Here is a 23820-nt window from a genome sequence, read left to right as displayed (position 1 = left end):
GAGGGGTGGGCATGTCCCCGGAGCATTCCTGGGGCGGGGGACAGGGGCAGCCCGGGTGTGATGGGGGCACCATGGGTGGGATGGGGCCAGCCCGGGAGGGGGGAGGCAGCTGAACAGGATGGGGCACAGGGATGGCAGCACCCAGACGGGAGGGGACACCCTGGGACGGATGGGGGGACCCGGGGCATGAGGGGGACACCAGGGCAAGGTGGGAGAGGAACACGGACGGAATGGGGGGGACCACGGGTAAGCTGAGAACACTCAGATGTGTCAGAAGTGTCACCCCGCGTGGGGTGGTGACACCCCGCGTGGGACGGGGAGACTCCAACTGGGGCACCCTGGGCCGGGTGGGGGAGCCCCGGATGGGATGGGGGCGGCACGGACGGGACGGGGGGAGCCCGGACGGGATGGGGGGGCCCCGGACCGTGCAGGGAGCCCCGGTCGGGATGGGGGGGCCCCGGTCGGGATGGGGGCGGCACGGACGGGACGGGGAGAGCCCGGATGGGATGGGGGGGCCCCGGACCGTGCGGGGAGCCCCGTTCGCGGCGGCACCGAGCGGGGCCGGTGCGGGGCCGGCGCGGGACCCTCGCGGAGCGGAGCGGGCCCGGCGGGGCGGCGCGAGCCCCTGCCCGGCCCCCGGTGTCGGTTTGCATCCCGGCTCCTCCCCGCCCCGCCGCCCCGCGCATTCCCGACCCTCCGGGCGGTGGCGGCGGCGGCGGCGGGGCCCGGCGGGGCCGGGGCGGGACCCCACGATGCCGCAGCTGGAACCCACGGGGGGGGACGACCTGGGGGCCCCCGACGAGCTCATCGCCTTCCAGGACGAGGGCGAGGAGCAGGACAAGGGCGCGGGGCGCGGCTCGGCCCACGGGGACCTGGACGAGCTCAAGTCCTCGCTGGTCAGCGAGACCGAGAACCGGGGGGGCCCCGGCGGCGCGGCCGGCCCCGGCCCCGAGGTGAGGCGGGGGGCGGCGGGGAGCCGGGGGGAGGCGCCCCCCGCCCGGCCCCGCTCCGCTCACCGCCTCTCCCCGCAGGCGGAGCGGCCCCCGCCGCCCCGGGAAAGTTTCCAGAAGCCGCGGGACTCGCTGGCAGAAGGTACCGGACCCCCCCTTCCCGCCCCCCGCCGCATCCCCCGGGAGCCGCCGGCACTTCCCAACTTCTTTGTTTCCGCCCCCGCCGCGGGCGGGACCCCTTGTGTGCCCCCCCCGTGTCCGTGTCCTCCGCTCCTCCCCGCGGTGTCCCCCCGGGGCCGGGTCCCCTCCGGGCCGTGTGTGTCCCCCCCGTGTGTGTCCCCCCCGTGTGTGTCCTCACCCCCTCCCCCGTGTCCCCGCCCCGGTCACCGGCCCCGGGCATGGATCGGTGATCGGTGCCCCCGTGCCTCGGGACGCCCCCGGGGCCGGCTCCGTTCGGGGGGCAGTGACCGGCACCGGGAGCGGCCGCCGCCCCCGGGGCTGCCCCGCGCAGCCGAGACCCCCAGAAGAACCAGGGGTACCCCAAAGGACCTGTCCCTGTCCGGGCCCCTCCCCAGCGGGGATCCCCCAGAAGACTCCCCCAAGGAGCGTGGGCACCCCCAGAGGGGCGCACCAGCTGCCTCCCAAGTGGGAATCCCTAGAAAATCAGGGACCCCCTAGAAAACCAAGGAACACCCACAAGCGACTTGGGCCCCCCAGAGGGACCCCCCCCCACCCTCCGCGAGAGACAAGGACTCCTCCAAAATTCCGTCGGAGACCCCCGGAAGAACCCGCGACCCTCCCCACGGGATTTGGGCACCCCCGAGGGTCCCCCCGCGCCCCCCGCCCGCTGACGCCCCCTCCCTTCTCTCGCAGTGGTCAGACGGCAGCAGGATGGGGCGTTCTTTAAGGGCCCCCCGTACCCCGGGTACCCGTTCCTGATGCTCCCGGAGCTGGGCAGCCCCTACCTCGCCAACGGAGCGCTGTCCCCCGGCGGAGCCCGCACCGTAAGTGCCCCCCGGACCCTCCCCTCACCGCTCGCGGGTGCTCAGAGCCCCCCAAGCCCGTCCTGCAGGACAGCGACCACCTGATGCTAAAGAAAAAAACCAAGATATTTGGTTTATTTATCTTATTTTTAGGTCACTTCGCCCCTTTTTGGGGGGGAGCTTTGAGGGGGGTGGGGAGTTTGGGGGGCTTCGCTCCGGGGGACCCGCCCCGAAACCTGACCCTGAGCTGCTGCTTTTCTCATTTAAACGGGTTTTAAAGCCGTTAATGGGCCAACATTGGCTGCGGGGGGAGAAGTGATTAAGCAAATTGAGCGAGAACTGGGGGGGTGGTGGGCGAGGGGGAGCGACCCCCTCCCCTCAGCAGGGTCCCTCGACCCCCAAACCGTCCCGGGCAGCATCGCAGAGTGATGTGAGGGATGTGGAGGTGCTTTGGGAACACAAGGTGTTCCTACAGGGCCATCCTGGGGGCAATTCTGAGCCCCCCGAGGGAGGAGGGAATTCGGAGCCCTCCGGGGGTCCCGACCCTTCGGGGAGGGATGCTGACAGTGGAACCCCCTCGCTCCCGATTATCCAGGTGTATTTCTCGCTCCGGTGATGCTTTTCCACGTTATTTCTGCGGATCCACAGGGAACTGTGTGGAATGTACACGGGATAACAATGTTTGTGATGGTTCGGAATCCCGGAACCCCCCTGGTTTCCCCGGAGGGGTTTCCGCATTTTCAGGGTTTTCCTACTTTTGCTTTCCTGGAAGCAACTGGTTGGAGCGGCCGTGAAGTGCAGATCCCGGGATGGGGAGGGCAGATAAGCTAATTATCCCGGCTGGATAAAGGCTGTATTCCCAATTTGTCACTCCTGGGATTAGGAGGTTTTGGGGATGAGGCAGGGCTGACCGCGATGCCAAACACTGGCAGGGAATCCGGGATAATGAGCAGGGATTGGGCTCGGGATCCGTCACAAGCGGCCACTAACGATGATTTAATGAATCCCAGAAAGGGGATTAATTAACAGGCGCTGGGGCGGGTGTCGCCTCCCGGATGTTTCAGGGGGATGGCTGGCGTTGGGAAAGCGTGGATTTGGGCCGAATTCCGACGGAATGGGGCCTCCGGTTAGTGAGGGGTGTGTGGGGATGCTGGGGGCGCCTCGGGGGAGTTTTGTGATGCTCTGGATCCCACGGGAGAGCAGCTGAGCTCTGTGCACAGCACCAAGCCCCTCCTGCGAGTGTGGCAGCACAGGGATCCCCCAGATCCCGGGATGGGCACGGTGTCCCTGATCCCACACTGGACCCATCTGGGCACAGCACCCTGACCCTGAACCAGAGCCAGCAAGGCTCAGCATCCTCAGTCAAACAGGAGAGTCAGGACAGAGCATCCTTGATCCCAGCCTGGCACAGCATCTGTGATCCTGTGCAGCATCCTCAACCCCACACCAGATCCTGCTGGCTCAGCGTGCTTGATCTCCTGTTGGATCCTGTTCCTGATCCCTCCAGGCATCCCTGAACCCGTACTGAATCCATCTGGACACAACATCCTGACCCTGAACCAGACCCAGCAAGGCTCAGCATCCTCAATCAAACAGAAGAAGAGTCAGGACAGAGCATCCTGGGTCCAGGTCTGGATCCAGCTGGGCACAGCATCCTGGATCTGACCCTGCATCCACGCAGGCTCAGCTTCCTCACTCAACACCTCAGCCTCTCTCTGGGAAGAGAATCCTCCATGGAGCTGGACACAGCACCTGGGCACACCCAGGCACAGCTTCCTAACCCTCTGCTGGACACAGCACCTGGATACAGCCAGGCGCAGCTGGACACAGGATTCCTGATTCCCTCTGGATCCGTCCATGCACAACTTCCCAGCCCTGTGCTGGCAGCAGCCTCCCGGTCCCCCTGGATCCAGCCCCACATCCCCGCATGCAGCACGGCCCCAGGGCACCGAGCTCCCAACCCAAACCCAAAGCTGCCTCCCACCCTCATGCCCTGGATGAGCCCGGACACGCGGAGCTCCGGGGTGGCAGCAGCAGGCACAGCCTGCCCTGGGAACCGTCCTTGCCCTGTTTCCTTCTTGTTTCTGCCCCAGTTTGGAGGGGAGAAGCTGATCTGCAGGATGCAGCCGTCCCGGTGGCCGTGGCACCCACCCAGGTGCTGTGGATTGAAGGGAAAAGAAAGATTTTAGGAGAAGGATCCCAAACCCCAGATAATCTCCGTGGCTGGGAGATGCTCTGAGGAGGTGGCCAGGAAGGTGGTGGATGGATCCTGGGGATGGATGAGTCTGCAGGTGCCAGCACTGATCTGACAGCCCAACAGCTGGAGAGATTATTTGGAATACTGGGAATTCTGCATTTCTCCACTCCAAAACCTTTAGAAATCTGGAATATCCATGGAAATCTGGTTACACAGTGCTTTCCACACTCCAGACCAGGAGAAGTCCCGTCCCTGTGCCAACCCACCAAGCACCAATGGATGGATGCTCCTGCTCTCCAATCTCTGTGAATTCACTTTGCTCCTGGGTTATTTCCAACTGGGATCCTGGAATTTGGGAAGTCTCCATGGTCCCTAGGAAAGCATCACTTTCTTGGCAGTTTCTGCCCAGGGAGAATTTGGGGGCTCTGCTCTGATGGTGAAGGAATTTGTTGGAATCTAACAACGGCATTGTTTGGAGCAGCTTTTCTGCCAGCTTTCCTCAATTCCAATCAGGAATTGGGGACCTGTGAGGCTGCGTTTGGCTCCTTGGGATCATTCCCAACAATACAAGGTGGATGGAGAGGGAACACTCTGGATGTGCCTGAGCTGGATGGATGCAAATCCCCATTGCCACGACGCCGGATCCATTTAATCAGGATGGTGTGGAGCTGATGGTTTTACCCCAAACCCAGAATGGGATGGATCCATACTGGGCAAAACCTCATCCCAGCATCTTCCTCCTGCTCGGGAAGTGGATGGGAACCAGGCACGGAGCAGAGACCATGCACAGGATTGGCACCATTCCCAAAAAAACCAGTTTAACCCCAGGAATTCGAGTCTGGAGGCGAGGATTTAAATAAATCCAAACCTTCCTCAGGCGTGGAATTCCATCCAAACAGCTCTCCCGACGCCGTGCCGGTGTAATTAATGCACCTCGGTGTAATTAATGCGCCGAGGCAGGCTGCGATCCCAAAATAAATGAGGGAAAAATCCATAACCTGGACCCATTCCGGCTTTTTTTGCGCCACTCCTGCGATGAATTCCCGAGGATACAGAGCCCTATCTGTCTCCTAAAGAAAATAGATCCTTAACTGCGTTGCTGCCAAGGAAAATGATTAAAATACGGATTTTTGGCAGGGAGAAGGGCTGCTCCAAAAACCGGGCGGGTCTCGCTGGCGGTTCTGGCAGAGCCTGGAGGGATTTTGGCGCTGGGATGCGGATGGAGGTGTTGGAATGGGGGGATTTTTCTGGCGTGGGGGCCCGCTGGATGCTCAGCATCCTGGGACCGCAGCAGCTCCTCCTTGCTGCTGCACTAATTCGGGATTTTCTGCTTTATTTGGGATTTGCCCCCCATCAGCGCCGCCTTCCTTCCCCACCTGGTAAATATTAAGGGAAAACCCTGTTTTTTCCCCACGTTTTGGCTTGTCCTCGCTGCTGTGTGCAGCTGCTGGGCTGATCCGGCCGCGAGCCCGCCCCGTGCCTCAGTTTCCCTCTCGCAGACTCCGCAGAGCTGCCGCACACAATGGCCCCTTTATCCCGCTCCTTAATTATGCTCTTCGGCTAATTACCCCGCGGGCGGGGCTTGCAGACCTCCGGGAGGTTCCCACCCCCCGAACCTCCCTCCTCCCTCCTTTTCTAACACGATTCCCAAATTAAAGCGATGAAGTAAGCGCTCGGGGCGCCTCTGCTCAGCCCTGGGATTGTTCCGGGACTGAGGCGCATTCATCATCCTTCTGGAATTCCCAGCAGCTGCTTTTCATTAGTTTTCCTTCCTTCGAGTCGCGGGCGGGGAAGAGGAACCCGGGGGGAAGTGCCCGGTGCATCCTGGACGGAGGAAGAGGAGGGATGAGGGAAGAAGGGGTTGGAACCAGGAGCGGTCGTGTTGTGTTTTCCTCTCTGGGACTTTGGGGAAAGGGGATGGAGGAGGGGGGGAAGGGCTGATGTGCCCCTTCGCTGTTTGCCTCTTTTCTGCTGGTGTTTTGGCAAGGATTTCACCTGTGTGTTCAGCCTGGGGATCCTGGCAATACTGGGGATCCCTGAGGATCTTGCGGATGCTGCTCAAGGCTTGGCAGAGGGCAGGGGAGGGGCAGGACTGGAGCCGGCTGTGCCGGTGTCGGTTCCAGGATGCTCTGCAGGCTCTGGGACGGGGCTGTTGGTGCCAGGGCAAGCCGAGCCTGCTGCTCCTGCTGGGATCCCCCAGAGGATGCGGGCCATGAATGGATCCATTGAGGGAGTTGCAGACAAAAGCCTGGGCCAGCAGCGGGGTCTGGGGCCACCGGCTGTGGGGACGGGGAGCAGGGGCTGCGAGTTGGGGTGCTCTGTGGGTGGGAGAGGCTTGGGGCACCCATGGGTGGGCCAGGGCTGCTCTGGGCTGTCCCCACTGCAGTGCTCCAGCTTCATCCACAGCATCCATCCCATCCCCATCCCATGGATCCCATTCCCGTCCCATCAATCCTGTCCCATCCCATTGATCCCATCCCATCCCATCCCATTATCCCACCCCATCCCACCTTCCTTTGGGTCCCAGCTCTCCCTCAGATGCCCCCGGTGTCCCCAGGGTGTGGATGTGGGATCTGTGCATGGAGATCAGGTAGCACCAGTGCCACCTCTCCAAGCTCATCCCAAACTGAGGTGTTTTGGGGTTTTTTTAACTTATTTTTCATCTCCCAGCCCCTTTGGCATTTCCCATCTGGTGCCTGTGGTATGGGAACGGACAAACATCTGCTGTTAGGGTGTCACAAACCCTCATCCCCACCCCAAAATCCCTGTCCCCAGCTGGGACACCCTTTGCCTGGCTGCTGTCACCCAAAAAATCCCAAAAGGGAACGTGGCGATGTCTCCTGCATCAACCCTAAAACCCTTAGAAACCCTAAATCCTGGTGGGACAATAACTCATATTTTGGGGGATTTTGGGGGTTCTCCTGGGATGTGGGGGTGCAGGAGACCCTCCCGGGAGTCTCCTGGCTGGGATTTGTCATGCTGGTGCTCATGGGCAACATCTGGAGGAGATTATTGGGCTGGGAAGCGGATGGATGGATGGCGGGGGTGGGGGAGAGATTTATGTCTGCTTGCCTGGGCTGTAAATCCAGCTGTAATTGGGATTTCTGCCTCCCCAGCTATCCTGGGGAATGCAGCAGCTGTGGGGCTGGGATGCTGCTGGCTTTGCTCCCTGGTTGTTGGCATTGGGGGGCTTTGTTGGGGTGTGAAGGACCCCAGGAGGGTGAGAGGCCAGGACCCCCTTTACCCTCTCCTTTCCCCTTTCCCATTCCCTTTTTCCCCATTTTGGAGCTTCCCCCAATCCCTTGGGGGATCCTTTTTTCCCCCTTGGTGCCATCCCTGTTGCAGCATCCCTGGCTGCAGCCCCAGACCCTTCTGCCTGGGCAGATTTGGATTTTTTCCCTCCTTCTTATGCCCAAACACAAAGTTTTGGGGAACTGGGTGATGCATTGAGCCCAGCATCCTCATTTCTCTCCAAAATCCCATTCCCTGTCACTCCCGGAGCCAAATTTGGGTGTTTTTTCCCCAAACAATCCAGTGACACTGCTCAAAGCTGCACCTTGGGATGCCATGGGGCTGCAGTGGCCACGCCTGGACAGAGATTTTGGGGGGCCTGCATTAAAAATCCTGCAAACCCCCATTTTCTGCCCTAATGCTTGGCCTGTCCGGGTGTGATTTTGGGATGAATTCTGGGGGAAAAGGGAGCAGAGGGACAGAGGGACAGGAGGGGCTGGGACACACAGCTGGGTGATGGAACCCTGGACAGGGTGACAAACCCCTCTGGGACATGGGCACGTGGAGCTGCCAGGACCTGCAGTTATGGGGTGGGACCCACACCAGGACCCACAGCAGGACCCACCAGGGGCTCTCCCCCTCCCCAGGGCAGCAGCGCAGCTGGGCTGCAGCCTGGGCAGAACAGGAGGAGTGGGAATCCTCTGGTGAACGCCCCCAGTTGCACCTCAGGGCATCCCCAGCCCCTTGCCCTGGGTCTGGGGGCTCCAGGGGGCTGGGCTCCAGCAGGGAAGGGGTTACCCCTGCTTTTAATTGGCTGCTAACGAGCACCCAGGGCTGGCTCTAATCTCTCTGGAATGTGACCGATTTTCAACTATTTTCCTCTTTTTTTTTTTCTTATTTTGCTGCTGTTTCCCAGCCCGGGTCCCCATTGTGGGACAGTGGGGGACAGTGGGGGCTGTGTCCCAGCTGGAGCCAGGGGATGGGGAGGAAGAGGAGGGGAAGGGGAGGGAGTGGGGGTCATTTTGTCATTTTTGCACATCACCACTGAACCGTTCAGCAGCTCCCCCTGCTTTGTACATTTTGAAAGAGTCCCCCCTCTTCCTCCCTTTCCCTTCCCCAGGCTCCCAAAATGAGAATTCAGCGTTTTATCCCCAAAGCTTCCCCCAGTGCTGTCCCTTGGCATCTCCTCTGCTCACAGGGCAGCACAGAAAGCCCCTCGGGGTGGGGAGGGGGCTGGCCTGGGGCTGGGGGGCTCAGGGACCCATCAGCTTTGGGGCTGTGCCGTGCCAGGGGGCCCTGGGTGGGGGTCCTGGAAGGGTTAACGCTGCCCCAAACTCCGGCTGGGTTTTGGTTCCAGCTGCCCCGGCTCAGGGCTCAGGCAGGTTTGTGTTTGGGGAAATTCCTGCAGCAGCTGCTGCAGCCACGTTCCCACATTCCCACATTCTGCAGCCCTGGCATCTCCAGGGACCCTCCCTCTGGTGCCTCTGGCCCCCCAAACACGCACAGAGCCCCTTTTTGGGGTGCCAGGGAGACACCCCAGAGTCACAGTGAGATCTTAACCCAGAAAGGGAGAAAAAGCCCCAAAACCCCTCTGCCCATGGGCTGGGGAGTCCTTGGCTGGCTGTGCAGGCGAGGCTGGGGGATATTTTGGGGTCAGAGGGTTGTTTCTGAGCTAGGGAGGATTTGGGGACTGGGGGAGGTTTTGGGGCTGGGCAGTCTTTTGGGGATGGGGTTTTCTTGGAGGGCTGTGGGAACGTTTTGGGGCTGAGTGGGATATTTCAGGGTTGGGGGTGCTTTGGGGCTGGGGGTGCTTTGGGATCAGGAGGTGCTTTGGGGTCAGAGGGTGTTTGGGGTCAGGGCTGGGGTGGTTTTGGGGCAGGGTTTTTTTTTGGGGCATGGCTTTTTGGGGCAGGGTGTTTTTTGGGACAGGGGGTTTTTGGGGCATGGGTTTTTGGGGCAGGGTGTTTTTGGGGGCCAGGGGCTGCGTGGGGTCCCTGCAGGGCAGTGTCCATCCCTCCCACAGTACCTGCAGATGAAGTGGCCGCTGCTGGACGTGCCGGCCGGGGCCACGCTCAAGGACAGGAGCTCGCCCTCGCCCGCCCACCTGGTGAGAGAGAGGGGGCAGCCCCCAGACCCAGGGGGGGTTCACAGCATCCCCATGGCCCTCTCCCATTCCATGGGGGGATTCGGGGGTGGTTTGGGCTAGGGAGGGACCTTAAAGAGCCAAGGGAACAGGGACACCTCCATTGGGGCAGGGACACCTCCATTGGGGCAGGGACACCTTCCCTGGGGCCGTTCCCATGGTCTGAGCCCTGCCCTGCTCTCTCTCCCCCAGTCCAACAAGGTGCCCGTGGTGCAGCACGCCCATCACATGCACCCCCTGACGCCGCTCATCACCTACAGCAGCGAGCCCTTCCCACCCGGCTCACCCCCCGGGCACCTGAGCCCCGACATCGACCCCAAAACGGGTGAGCGGGGCTGGGGGGACACCTGGGGACACCTGGGGGTGTGCGGGGCTGGGGGACACATCTAGAGGGGGGGCTCTGGGGTGCTCAGAGGGATCTGCGGTGCTCAAAGGGGGGATCTGAGGTGCCCAGAGGAAGCTGCTGGGGGGCACGGGGGGCTCGGTGGGATCTGGGGTGCTCGGAGGGGATCTGGGGTGATCTGGGCTGCTTGGGAGGGATCTGGGGTGCTCACGGAAGTGTGCTGGGGGGCACAGGGTGCTCTGGGGGACCTGGGGTGCTCAAGGGAAGGTGCTGGGGGGCACGTGGGGCTCCTTGGCTGCTCTGACCCCCCTCTGCCCTCACAGGGATCCCACGGCCGCCGCACCCCCCCGAGCTGCCCCCCTACTACCCCCTGTCCCCCGGGGCCGTGGGGCAGCTGCCACCCCCGCTGGGCTGGCTCGTGCCACAGTAAGGACGGGGGGCTTTGGGGTTTGGGGGGCTGGGAGGGGGCTGACTCTGCTGGGAGGGGGCTGGATGTCATTGAGGGTGTTGGGAGGGGGCTGGCTGTGCTGGGGGGCAGAATCTGGGGTCCTGTCGGGGTGGGAAGGGAGGGACTCCGTGCTGCTGGAAAATTTGGGAATCCTGCAGATGGACAGAGCAGCCCAAGGGTGCCCATGAATTGGGAAAAGGATTTTTTTTCCCAAAAAAAATTCGTGTTTTTGTAGGCAAGGACAGCCCGTGTACTCCATCCCTGCCGGGGGCTTCCGGCACCCCTACCCTGCCCTGGCCATGAACGCCTCCATGTCCAGGTGGATTTGGGGTGGATTTGGGGTCTCTGGGGTGGATTTGGGGCCTCTAGGGTGGATTTGGGGTCTCTGGGGTCTCTCACGAACGCCTCCATGTCAAGGTGGGGCTGGGTTTATGGGGTGGATTTGGGGTCTCTAGGGTAGATTTGAGGTCTCTAAGGTGGTTTGGGGTTCCAGCACGGATTTGGGGTTTCCAGTGTGCATTTGGGAGTCCGTCACGTTCTCGGGGTTCCCGGCTGGGTTGGGGCAGGCGCTCTCTGAACCCGGGCGGTTCTGGGGGGTCCCTGGCCGTCTGTCCCACCCCTGCTGTCTGTCCCCCCCTCTGCAGTTTGATGTCCAGCCGCTTCTCCCCGCACGTGGTGCCGCCCCCCGCGCACGGGCTGCACCCCTCGGGCATCCCCCACCCCACCATCGTCTCCCCCATCGTCAAGCAGGAGCCCCCCCAGCCCAGCTCCAGCCCCGCCGGCACCTCGTGAGTGGGGACACGGGATGGGGGGGGACAGGGGCTGCTCCTGGGGGTCCTGACCTGGGCTGGTGCTCACAGGGGTCCCACAATGAGGAAAGAGAGTCTTGACTCCGTGTTTCAGAAGGCTGGTTTATTATTTTGTGATGTATATTACATTAAAGTGATATAATATATTACATATTAAAATTTAAATTTAAAAATTTTAAATTTAAAATTTTAAAAATTAATTTAATTTAAAAATTAAACAATTAAAATTTAAATATTAAGAATTACATTTTAAAATCTATATTTGAATTTAAAAATTAAAATTTAATTAAATATATTAAAATTATATATTATATACTGTAATATATACCATATCATATTATATGTTATATATTATATATTATATATTATTATATTATGTATCATTAATTATATATAATATATACTATAGTATAGTAATGTATTACAATATATTATATAAATTATATATTGATATATTATAATGCAATATATTAATATAATAAAATGATATATAAATTATATATTGATATATTAAAATTATATATTAAAAGTATACCAAAAGAATAGAAGAAAGGATTTCATCAGAAAGCTAGTAAAAAATAGAAAGGAATGATAATAAAAGAATAGAAAGGAATGATAAAATCTTGTGACTGACCAGAGAATCTGACACAGCTGGACTGTGATTGGCCATTAATTAGAAACAACCACATGAGGCCAATCCCAGATGCACCATTGTTTACATTTCGTTTCTGAGACCTCTCAGCTTCTCAGGAGAAAAAAATCCTTAGGAAAGGATTTTCCATAAAATGCGTCCGTGATTTTTCATAAAATAAGTCGTGACCCTCCTGGCAGGAAATCCCCCGTGGCCGTGAAGAAGGAGGAGGAGAAGAAGCCGCACATCAAGAAGCCTCTGAATGCCTTCATGCTGTACATGAAGGAGATGAGGGCCAAGGTGGTGGCCGAGTGCACGCTGAAGGAGAGCGCGGCCATCAACCAGATCCTGGGACGGAGGGTATGGGGGGCACAGGGACCCTGCAGGGCCCACACCTGAGTACTGCCAGCTTGGGAAGCCCCCACACCTGGGCACTGCCAGCCCAGGAGCCCCAGGGAGCTCCTGGTGACCTGGGATGGGGTGGGCAGCAGGTGCTCGGGGTCAGCAGTGTGGATTTGGGGATTCCAGCCACCTCTGGGGTCCCCAGGGTGGATCTGGGGGTTCCTGAAGCAGCTCTGGGATTCCCAGCCTGGTTTTGGAGTTCCCAACATGGTTTTGGAGTCCCCGGGGTGGCTCTGGGGTTCCCCAGCATGGCTCTGGGGGTCCCTGGGGCAGTTCTGGTGTCCCCATCGTGCTGTCCCCACAGTGGCACTCGCTGTCCCGGGAGGAGCAGGCCAAGTACTACGAGCTGGCGCGGAAGGAGCGGCAGCTGCACTCGCAGCTCTACCCGACCTGGTCAGCAAGGGACAACTACGTACGTGTGAACCCCCCTCCATGGGGACCCCAGCCCCTTCCTGGGGTTTGGCTGTGCTGGGAGGGGGCTGGCTGGGCCTGGGGTCAGAATTCAGGGTGCCGAGCCCCTCCCCGTGCTCTCCCTGCCACGTTTCCCATCCCAGCACCCCCGTGGCGGCCAGGAGCTGCGGGAGGAGCTGAAATTCTCTCTCTCAGGGCAAGAAGAAGAAGCGGAAGCGCGAGAAGCTGGCCCAGCAGCAACAACAGCAGCAGCAGCAGGGCCCTGATGCCGACGGTGAGTGCCCCCTGCCCGTGTCCCCTCAAGCCCCTCACTGACAGGGCCCCAGGTCTTCTGATTGAGCTTAACCCCGAGCAAGGCAGTCTTTATCTGGATAACTCAGTCTCTCTGGGAGACAGAGTGCCCCAATACCCACACGCTGCTCGAAGCTACCTTTGGCAAGCTCAGTGATTTTCAGCTCTTTAGTGGTTATCAGCTCTCTTAGGATTTCAGCTCCTACCCTAGGGCTAGGGGTAGAAGCAGATGGCGAGAGAGGAGAAGGAGAGGCCCTGGTGGTTCCACAGCAATGGTTTATTGAGGGGTCTTTGAAGGGTTCCAGCGATGGCTCTTCTAACCAGAATGGGCTAAAACAGCCCCTTTTTATAGGGTACAGGGGGATCCAAACTTGTCCAATAGTAAAGGTCAGGGAAAAAGTGGCCTATGGGTTACAGAGATAAGCTATGGATCAAGAAGCTGAAGGCAGGAGCTTATTTTGCTGTCTCATCATGACTCAGCAGTTCCTACTGTTCAGTGTCAGCCCTCAATAGAGCTCAGGCCAGCTCCATGGGGTCTGCTACACCTCACGGTGTCCATGTCCCCTCACGCCGTGCCTATCCCCTCACGCTGTCCCTTGTCCCCTCAGGCACCCTGTGCCCCTCACGCCGTCCCTGACCCCTCACGCCATCCCTGTCCCGTCACACCATCCCTGTCCCGTCACGCTGTCCCTGTCCCCTCATGCTGTCCCTGTCCCCTCAGGCCCCTCATGCCCCTCACGCCGTCCATGTCCCCTCACACGCCCTGCGCCCCTCACGCCATCCCTGTACCCGCAGGCTCGCTGCCCGCCCGGAGCAAGAAGCCCTGCGTGGTGCCCTTCCTGCCCGAGAAGCCGTGCCCCAGCCCGGCCTCGTCGCACGGCTCCATGCTGGACTCCCCGGCCACGCCGTCGGCCGCCCTGGCCTCGCCGGCCGCGCCGGCCGCCACGCACTCGGAGCAGGCCCAGCCGCTCTCGCTCACCACCAAGCCCGAGGCCCGGGCCCAGCTCAGCAAATCCTCCTCTTCCTCCTCCTCCTCCTCCTCCTCCTCGCTGCTCTCCAGGCCCGTCCCCTTCACCTCAGGGGCCCCCTCGGCCCTGCTGGCCTCCCCTCCCGGCGCCATGCCGGCCGCCCTGGCCGCGCTGCAGACGCAGCCGCTGTCCCTGGTCACCAAACCCGCTGACTGAGGGACAAACCTCCCCTCCTGTCCTTCCCCACCCCGTCCCCTCCCCGCTGTACATTGCAGAAGCCACAATCAAGATTCGAACGCAGCCAAAACCATTATTGGTCAATATTTGACCCTTTCTGAACTCTGTGGGGAGCAGGCTCTGGAGGGAAGGGGCTTTCTGCTCAGAGCTGCTGCCAGCGGTCAACCTAAAGACTGTTTTTATTAAAAAAAAGGAGAAAACAAAAAAAAAAGATAAAAAAATGATGGAATAGACCCTCCAGAAGGTGCCGCCGAGGGGGATCTCTGAGGGAGGAACTAATGCCCGTCGCTGCCGTGGGCACGGGGATGGACCCTCACGGTGGTGCCAGCCCCCAACACGGCAGGCGTGGGCTGGAACTGGCTCTCCATCCCGGATCCAGGGGCAGGAACGCCTCCAGCTGCTCCCAGATCCTGCTCTGTGCCCTGGCATGGGGCTGGTGCTGCCCCGTCGGTGCTGCTCCTGCCCACCACGCTCCTGCTGCGCTGGGCAGGGCCTGGGGCTGAGCCCTGGGAGGGGTTGTGTTTTTATCACCTCAAAAAATCCTGTTATTTTTCACAAAAGGAAATAAAAACTGCAGCTGCAGCCGGCGGTGTGAGTGTGGTCTGTGTGGGGAGCACTCGCCTCTTTTCCTCTGCCACTTTTCCTGGGAAATACCTCGGGATGGAATTCCTGCTCCCGAGCTCCTGCATCCCTGAACAGCTCTGGCTTTGGGATCAGGGGGATTTTGGGGTGCCACCAACAGGGCATCAGGAGAGGGGAAATTGAGTGAACAAGTGCATGAGGAGCCGGGCACTGGGAGTTCCTGGTGTGTGCTGGGTGCTCTGGGGCTGCTTCTTCCTAACCAGGAATGGAAAACCACCAGCAGAAAACCAACCTGATGGATTTTCAACCCATTTGGGGTCCTCACTCAGCTCCATACCTGGGTGTATCAGGACTTTTCCCTCTCCTTGTATTTCAGCAGGAAAAAACCCTCAATTTTCCCCCCAGAACTCACGATTTTGTCTCTGTTGCAGACTGACCTGGAGCTGCACCTGCCTGGAGTTAATTTATGAGGAGGATCTGTCTGTGTTTTCCAGATGTGAGAGGTGTTGGCATCCATATCTGCAGCAGAAAACACCTGGATTGGAGGATTTTCATACCAGGGCTGGGCAGAACTCCAAAAACTCACACCTGAACCAGGCCCCAGCCATGGGCACTGACCTGAGCCTCAGGGACACACCTGGGGACAGCTCCAAAACCCTGTGCAAGCTCCAGCAGGAGCGTGGCTGCTCCATCCAGCCCAGGACCATCATGTGGGCAGCTGGAATTGCCAGCTTGGAGCATCCCCGAGCTGCCAGAGCCAAGATCTGAGAGGAGTTTCCATTATTTAAATTTCCAAATTATTTAAATTTCTGGCTTTCAGAGAGAAAAACCTGTGTGAATTCTGGCCTGGAGCTGGGGAGGAGCAGCCACGTGTCACACAGCTGGGGCCGAGGGGATTAGGGTGCACCCACAACGTGCGTGGCCATCGCCTGAAAAGAGCCAAAATTGAGCTTTTTTGAGAGAAACCGTTCCAAGAAAAGTGATTTTTGGTGAGGAGGACGCTCGGCCCCGCTCTCCCCAGCACCAGGAGCAGGCTGTGCACAAGCAGCCCCTGGGATTGGATTTCATGGGGCATTAGAGGCATGGAGAGAGCCCTGTCACAGGGATTAAACCCCAGCCAGAGCCAGACAGCCCCAGACAGATGTTGGGCTTCAGCAGGAGAATATTCCTTTGTTTGACTCAGAGCTTTCCCATAGGGACAGGGAACATCTGTTCCACTGCCTGGTGCTGCTCTGGGGCTGGGGCAGGCTGGGGTGAGCCCAAGCCCTGCTCTGGGCACGAGGTGACACAGGGGAGCAGTGCTGTGCACAGAAATTGGGTCCTTTTTGGATTTTATTGTCCTCTGGAATGCTCCCACAGGAGCCGTGTCTGTCCATAGGTGTGAAAATGCAGGATTCAGAGTGGCTGTCCATGGAAAATGAGGTTTTTTGGATTTTATTGTCCTCTGGAATGCTCCCACAGGTGTGTCTGCCCATGGGAGGGGACTGGAATTGTCCTTTAAGGTCCCTTCCAAACGAAACCATTCCCTGGTTCTAGAAGAGGTTCCTATCTTTGTTGTAAGAAAAAAAAAACCTGAAAAAATCCAGTGTATTTCCATTCGGGATGGTGTGACCAGGAGGTCTGGTGGCTCCACTCAGCTTTGGACAGGTTTTGGGTGATGTTCCTCATGATATAACCTGTCCTCAGAGCTGGGAGGTGAAATGGAGCCGGCAGCACAGGGTGAGAGAGGCCTGGGATGCTCCCCAACAGGGTTTGGCTCTCTAGATGTGCCCAAAGGGGATCCAGGAGAGCTTTTGGGACACCTTGGGAGCACCTGGAGCTCTCGTGGCTGCTCGAAGGACACCTTGGGCGCTCTCCTGGCTCTTTTCTGGCCGCGGGGCTCCTCCTGCCACCCCCTCCCGCTGGTTTAATTGCAGCCCTGCCCCCCTGCAGGCTGGCCAGGCACTAATTGAAAAGCCTAATGAGGTCCCGGGGGTCTCCTGCCGAGATGGAGCTAATTAGGGGCTGCAGCACGGGCTCCGAGGTTGCTCCAAACCCCCTTTTTCCTTCTCGGGGGCGCGCCAGATGTCCGGGGTGAGGCTGCGGCTCCCGTGCTGTCCTCGGGGCTCCTGCCAGAGCAGCTGCTGCAGAGGCACTGGCTACACTTAATACATTTTAATTAGCGTCATTAAATTCTTCCATTTGCTAATTGTTCCTCCTTTTGATCCTTTATCCCGAGCAGATTAGCCCTCGGGGGGGACGGGGCGGGCTGGGGGATGCGGACACGTCGGGCGAGGTGAGGACTTTATTATCCTGACACCAGACCTCGGGACAGCGGTGAAAACCCCCCAATTAGCGCTAATTAGGGCCAGATCTGAGCGTCCAGCCTGCTCCTGGAGAGAGCCATCCCCAAAAAGTGAATTTGCGGGGATTGGTGAGAGCAGAGGACGCCCCAAAGCTGAAGGTGGGATGGAGCTGTGCCCAGGTGAGAACGGGCTCAGGTGTTGGGGGGTCCTGCGGCTGCACCCCGGGGTCCCTCCCAGCCTGGGGTACCCCAGGATCCATGGACAGGAGGCAAGGGGAGGTCACTGCTCCTCCTCATCCTCAGCAATGCTGGATCCTGCGCTGCCCACGGGCAGAATCCCAACCCCATGGGCACAAACTCGGCCTGAGCTCAGCCACTCTGCACTTCCAGGGGGTGGGTGGAGGCCGAGCATGAGAAACAGCCTCGGTTTTCTGTTGAAATCCCCCGAAAAGCGCTGGGCCAGCTGCTCTGGTCTCCCTGGGAAGGCTGGCACGGACAGCAGGGGCTGCTGGAATGTGCTGAATGGAGCTGAGATTCCCCGGGGATCGGGAAAAGGAAACCATGAGAGGAGAAATTCAGCCGCATCTCCCGCCACACTCCAAGGAGGATTGTTCTCTGCGTTGGTTTCTATGTGATGTTTTTCCTCTGTTTTAGGAGAAACTGCAGCGGGCCATGGACCCATGGAACAGTGTGATCCCTGCTGGAGACAGATTCCTGGATATTCAGCCCAGAGAAAGGAGATTTAACCGTCTAAACCAGATAAACTGAAAGAAGTGAACAGTCCTGGGTGCCTGCTGATAGTTTCCTGCTCCACTGGGAATCGCTGCTGTGGAACAAGACAAGCCTGCTTGGGCCAAAAAAGAAAGACAACAGGTTATCCAAAAAACGAAGCAGCATCTGAAAAGTAACAGGTATCAAAAAAATTTAAATATCTGAAAAACAACAGGGTATTAAAAAAAATATAAAATAATACCCGAAAAATAGCGTGTTATCCAAAACCAGCAGGTTCCCCAAAGCTGTCTGGAGGAAAGGGAAAGGAAAGGGAAAAGGAAAAGAGCCTCGATTTCCTGCTGGCTGTCCCCAGCCTCGCCCATTCCACAGCTGGTCTGGGGCTGCAGTCACTGCCTTTCTCACTGACTGCCGGCCCCGGGATCTCAGGGCCGGGAAACAGATTCCGAACCGGCGGGTTTTACCCTAAACCCCTGGGTTTTACCCCAAACCCTTGGGTTTTACCCCAAAATTCGGCTATGACCGCCAGAGGGCGCCAACCGCCTCCCAAAGGGACTCCCCAAGCCCCGCCCCCAACCGGAACAAGCCAGCCCACTCTCGAACACGCCCACAACCCCGCCCCTTAACAGGCCCCGCCCCACAGAGAAATGCTCCGCCCGAATATGCAAATATAATACCGTCTTCGCTCCCTCCCCGCTCTCGCGAGAGCCGCGCCCGGAAGCGGTCGAGCCGGCGCTGAGGGCCCGCCCGCCATGGAGGCCCCGCGGGCGCTGCCGCTACTGTCGGTGCTCTCGGTGCTGCTCCTGCTGCTCCTGGGGCTCTGCGCCGCCGGTACGCCGCGCCAGGACACTGCCGCGAGGGCGGGAGGGGGCACCGAAACCCTGGGGCCGGGTGGGGTCAGGCACCGCGCTCGGTTTGGGGGCTTCCTCTGCCCTTGGGGTTCCGCCGCGTTCGGTCACCGAGGGTTCCCTCCCCCCACCCTCGGTAACCCCTGATCTCCGTTCCCCCCGAGGTTCACCGGGGTTCCCCCTCCGCCCTCGGTAACCCCCGCTCCCCCGAGGTTCCCGTCCCCGTGCTCCCCTCTGGGCTCCCCCGCTCCGGTGCCGTGTCCCCCGGGTCCCGCCGCCCCTCTCGGGGTCTCCCCCCGGTGCCTCTGACCGTGCTTCCCGTGTTTGCCGCTGCAGACGGCGGCGGATCTCCCGCGGTGTCTCAGGGAGCCGGAGCAGGTGACAACGGGGAACACACCAACACAGTGAACACAGCCCCAGGGAATGGAGACGGGCGGCAAAACAACGGTAACTCCGACAATGGCAATGCCCAACCAGACACGAGCGGTGGGACCAACACGGGTGAAAACACGGCAAACAAACAGCAGGACAACAGTGTGACTGAAAATGGCAGCAACGACGACAAGAAGAAAGAGGAGTCACAGAGAGGCAGCGACACAGAGACTGCTCAGGAGGGCCAAGGTGCCAATGGCAGGGATGGAACCAGCAATGAAGGAGGCGGGGGACAAGGAGGTGGAAGCCAGAGCAGCAACAGCGGTAACACGGACAGTGGTAACACAGGCAAGACAGGCAGTGAGGGGCAGGGCAGTGATGGCCAGAACGGTAAAGAGTCCAACACTGCCAACACAGGCGGCCAAAGCAGTGCCACTGGTGGCCAGGGCAACACAGCGACCAGCACTAACGGTGAAAGCAGCAGCCAGAATGAAAACAATCAGCAGAACAATGTCAGCAAGAACGGCCAGGCTGGCAACCAGGCAGAGGGCACCAAGGAGAAGGACAGCGAGGATGACAAGGACAAGAACGGCAGTGAGAAGGGCAGTGAGAACACAAATGGCAGCACCAAGCAGAGCACTAACCAGGACAGCACCAACAAGGACGAGCCCAACAACAACAAGGGCACTGATGGCAAGGACAGCAAAAACACAAATGGCATCACCAACCAGAGCAGCAACACCCAGGACAACACCAACCAGGATGGCACCAACCAGGAGAAGGGCAACACCCAGAGTGGCACCACCCAGGATGACAGTGACAAGAACAAGGCTGCCAACGGGGCCAGCAGCCAAGGAGGGCAGCAGGCCCAGGCTGAGAGCCCGGGCAGTGCTGCTGGCGAGCAGCCCCACGGCCAGGACAGTGCTCAGACCTCCCAGGAGGAGCAGAGCGCCGTGTCACACTCTGCTGCCCCTGCTGTGGACGGTGACAGCTCCCTGGAGAACGAAGAGAGCACCCTGGAGGAGGTGGCCAAGGCTGAGGAGGGCAGTGACCCCTCCCAGGAGCAGGACAGGGACAGGAGTGTCCCCTCCCTGCCCAGGCCCCGCTCGGAGAGCAGCCACTTCTTTGCCTACCTGGTGACCACAGCTGTCATTGTGGCAGCCCTGTACGTGGCCTACCACAACAAACGCAAGGTGAGCACCCTGCCAGCCCTTTCCCCTCCTCCAGACTGGTTCCTCACCAGTATCTCCCAGTTTGGTCTGGGTTCCTGTGGCCAGGAATGGGGCTGGATGTGGTGCGACACAGAGCTGGGTGTTCTCAGCTCTGCTGCAGGTTTCAGCTGCGAGGTGCAAACCACAAAGGGGTGTGGATCCCTCCATCTTATCTCTGACAGTTTCCTCCTGACAGATTTCTGTAGCATTACAAGGTTGGGGTTGTTTTTCCTCACATAAAGCTGGTTTTGAGGGAGGACAAAAAAAAAAAAAAATTCTTACTGTTTTGTGATTGTTGTGCAAACCTCATTATCCATTTTAGGAATGGTTGAGTGCTGCCATTTTCATGTTTCAAGTTCTGGGTCACAGGAAAAGGGTTGTGGGAGCAAAGGTGAGCCTGTGTTGGAAGCTGCTGTTCCACTCACCCCGTCTCCGTTTTTCTCTCTCCAAAGATCATTGCTTTTGCTCTGGAAGGAAAAAGATCCAAAACTGGTCGGCGGCCCAAATCTGGTGATTATCAGAGACTGGATCAGAAGGTGAGAGCCAGCCCAAAGTGGGGGTTGGTGTGCCTGGTGCGTGTTGGAAACACAAAATATTGTCCCTGTGCATTAGAAAGGGTCCCAAAGGCCCAGCTGAGGCAGTTTGGGAAGCTCAGTTTGATGCAGAAACAGGGTTTTGCCAGGAAATGGAGAAAGTGAGACTGAGGAGTGCTGGCAGAGCTGCCCCAGGGCACAGATGGGAGCTGGGCTGTGCTGGATGACTTTGTCACTGATCTAATGACTTGTCAGAGAGGATTTTAGAGGGAGAAGGGTAGGATTTGTGGAGAAATCCCTTTCTTCTCTCCCTTGAAACCTTGTTCCACCTCTTGCCCTTCAGATGTGCCTGTAACTATTTTCTACCATAGGGAAGTTAGGAAAGCAAAGGCAGGAGCTCATGCTTGCTTTGGGAGCTTCTCAGCCCTCTGAAGCCTGGACAGAGCAGCAGAGTAACTGAGAGCTTCCAGGCAGTCCCAGCCTTTCCTTTTGCCTTTCCAGATCTGATTCCTGCTCAGAGGATGGTGGGGATGCAGTGCTGCCACAGCTGGATTCCAGCCCACGGGAAGGAACGAGGGGAGACGCTTTTTGTTTTGCACCTGCACCTTGATAAAACCTCTCACTTCCCTGAATTGCTCCTTTCCCAGCTGCCTTGTTTTCCCCCTGGGCGTTTGGCTGCTGGAAAAGCCAGACCCAGGATTTGTGTCCCAGTGCAATGGGATTTGCCATCTGCTGGACTGACCCCTCCTTTTGGGGGGAATTGAGGATCTGCTGCACAATGAGCCACAGGACTGTCCCTTCCTGGGCACGGAGCTGCCTCGGTCTCCTCCTGCCCCTCCTTCTCCACCTGCTGGGTTTGGGTGCTCAGGTTGGGAGCACCCGGGTTCTCTTGTTTGGCATTGACCCAGCCCTGACTCAGATTTGGGGTTTCTCTCCCTGATCAGCCTCACACCCAGCTTCCCTTTCTCACACAGGCCTCTGTCCATGCTGAAGCAGTTTTTGTAGCTCAAACCCGTCGTGCTCCATGCAGGTCTCTCCCCTCCCAGTGCTCCCAGTGCTCCCAGTTCAGCTGTGTGCACTGCGGGTGTTGGTTGTGGTGTGGTGGAGGAGGGGGCAGGCCGGGCAATCCGTGCCCTGATGGCTCAGGGATTCAGATGGGAACATTGCTTCCTGCCCTTGTCAGGTGTAGCAAGGAGGGAATGTCAATCCCTGAGGGGTTTGGGATGAGGGAGGCTCCCAGTCCCTCCAGTGCTGGACTGGTGCTGGTCAGCCCAAGGGTTGGTGCCCCACTTACACCTGTGAGGTTTTCATTCCTGCAGCTCTGCTCCCCACAGGTTTCTCCAAGCTGGGATGTTTCTGGAGAGGGCACAAAGCACCTGCTTAGCTCCTGGTTTAGATTTTTCCAGAAGAAAAAGGATCTGAGGAGCCCAGAGCTCCTCACGTGGGTACCCAGCTGCGCCACATCGGGTGCCAGGCGTGTGCCAGTCCTGCACTGACTGCATGGAAGAGTCCCAGGATGGTTAAATTCCCGTTAAATGGTTAAAAAATTCAATTAAATTTTTCTGGCCTTGCCAGGCTTGGGAACAATCAGCTCCTCGCCCTGTGGTCACCCTGGACAAGGGCAGAGCTGTTTCCTGGTCACTGTGAAAGCTGCAGCTCTAGTTTTGATTTGTTAATGGTTCATTCCAAGAGGGGAGAGAGGGCCTGGCCTTCTCCAAACCCTAAAACCACCCTTTCTCTTTCTGCTGGCTCTTGGCAAGCCCCAGAGTCCCTCTTGGCTTTGAAGAGTTCTCAGGGTTTCCCTAGGAGACATCCAGGGTGCTGAAAGGACTTGCAGGAGTTGTTTGGAGGGAGGGAAAGGGAAGCAGGGCTGGGAATGCAGCTCTGGGGATAAAGGGTGGGACCCTGCTGCCCCAGAGCCCCTGGGGGACCAGCCAGGCTGGGATCAGCCCCTTGGGGAGGGGGACACTTCTGCCCCCTGGGCACAGCAGGGACACAAACCCTGCTGCAGCGTGTGGGGCTCCGTGTGCTGCTCTGGCCAGGGGTTTGGAGTGTGTGTGTGCTTTTTGGAGTGTGAGTGCTCTACGCCGGCTTGGTCCTGCTGTGTTGGTTTTTTAATTGAATAATAATTTAGAAAGGCTTTCTATTTTTTCACTGTCTGCTTGCTTTTCTGTGCTGGGAGCTGTTTCAAACCCTCTCTTGCTCCAGGCTGTGGGAATCCCACCCTGCTGCCAGCAGGGCAGGGGATCATCTGGAGCTGGAGCATCGATCCCAGGCTGAGCCAAGCATTCCTTGGGGTGGTGGGGACACAGCTCAGGGTCTGGGGACAGGCAGGGCTCGCAGCAGGCTGAACTGGGGGCTTTTCCCCCAAAATCTCCCCACCAGCACTTCCCGAGGCTGCTGTGTTCTGCCTGGGCTGCCCCAAATCTCTGGGGCTGCTCCAGTTTGTTGAGGTTTATGGTGTTTGTGCCACGTGTCCCAAAGGGATCAAGGTGCACAGGACCTTTTCCCTTTGGACACACGTGTCTGTTGGTACAGAGGGGTTTTTGCCAAATATTCCTACTGTTTAGGCTTGAGCCAGCACATGATTTGTTTTCTGCTGCAGCGCAATGCACCTTGCTTGGAAGGATCAGAATTTTTTACAACTCTTTGTACTGTTGTTTTTTTTTTAATTTTCTGTGTGGTGAAATCAGTAAATGGATTAAAAAAGACACAAAAGGTTGAGTTTTCACTTCTCTCTTGGTTTTGTTTTTTTTGCACGTTCTTTGCGTGGTTTTCATTGACACCTGGCACCAAAGGTGCAGGGTGGCTCCTCTTTATGCAAAATAAGGTTTTTTTACAAAAAGCCCTGTTTTTGTGGAGCTGTCTGTGCTCAGAGCCCCGTGTGCGGCCGGAAGGAGCCCAGACAGGCCCGGGCCAGAGCGGATTTGAAGTTTCCAGTCTGCTTTCCAGGGCCCAGTGTCAGCCCAGCTCCACTGGGTGCTCTCAGGTCAGGGCCCAAGAGGAGATTAAACTGCTCTGGACACAGCTTAGTCCTGAGCTCTGCCCTGGGATTTCTGCTTTGTCCTGCAGAGAGCCCCAGAGGGCAGTGCCAGCGTGTCCCAGCTGCTTGGAGCAGCTGGAGAGGTGTGGAGCGGGAGGAGAAGGTGCCCAGGGCATGCTGAGGGCACTCCGGGGCGGGTTTGGGATAAAGTCCCTCCTTTCCCTGCCAGGAGCG

General features: G+C 58.5%; 2 protein-coding genes across 3 annotated transcripts; both read left to right on the top strand.

Moving 5' to 3' along the window:
* Positions 1-626: 626 nt before the first annotated feature.
* TCF7L1 (transcription factor 7 like 1) lies at positions 627-14626 on the top strand. Of its 2 annotated transcripts, XM_074558954.1 has the most exons (12): positions 627-953; positions 1032-1092; positions 1824-1954; positions 9385-9468; positions 9697-9829; positions 10171-10273; positions 10531-10614; positions 10940-11083; positions 11936-12095; positions 12442-12549; positions 12744-12822; positions 13635-14626. In XM_074558954.1, exons 1-12 carry the CDS (start codon positions 753-755, stop codon positions 14021-14023), a joined length of 1677 nt encoding a protein of 558 aa, XP_074415055.1. In that variant the 5' UTR covers positions 627-752; the 3' UTR covers positions 14024-14626. The 2 variants fall into 2 exon arrangements, with proteins under 2 accessions (XP_074415055.1, XP_074415054.1); XM_074558953.1 differs by lacking the exon at positions 10531-10614 and having other exon boundaries at positions 642-953.
* A 3683-nt stretch (positions 14627-18309) lies between these two features.
* TGOLN2 (trans-golgi network protein 2) lies at positions 18310-23334 on the top strand. The gene is made up of 4 exons (XM_005496514.4): positions 18310-18470; positions 18824-20052; positions 20523-20606; positions 21105-23334. Exons 1-4 carry the CDS (start codon positions 18392-18394, stop codon positions 21108-21110), a joined length of 1398 nt encoding a protein of 465 aa, XP_005496571.2. The 5' UTR covers positions 18310-18391; the 3' UTR covers positions 21111-23334.
* The last annotated feature ends 486 nt before the right edge of the window (positions 23335-23820 follow it).

Source organism: Zonotrichia albicollis, chromosome 26, assembly GCF_047830755.1.
Source record: "Zonotrichia albicollis isolate bZonAlb1 chromosome 26, bZonAlb1.hap1, whole genome shotgun sequence".
In the NCBI taxonomy this organism is placed as follows: Eukaryota; Metazoa; Chordata; class Aves; order Passeriformes; family Passerellidae; genus Zonotrichia; species Zonotrichia albicollis.
This window is presented reverse-complemented; position numbering and strand designations above follow the sequence as displayed.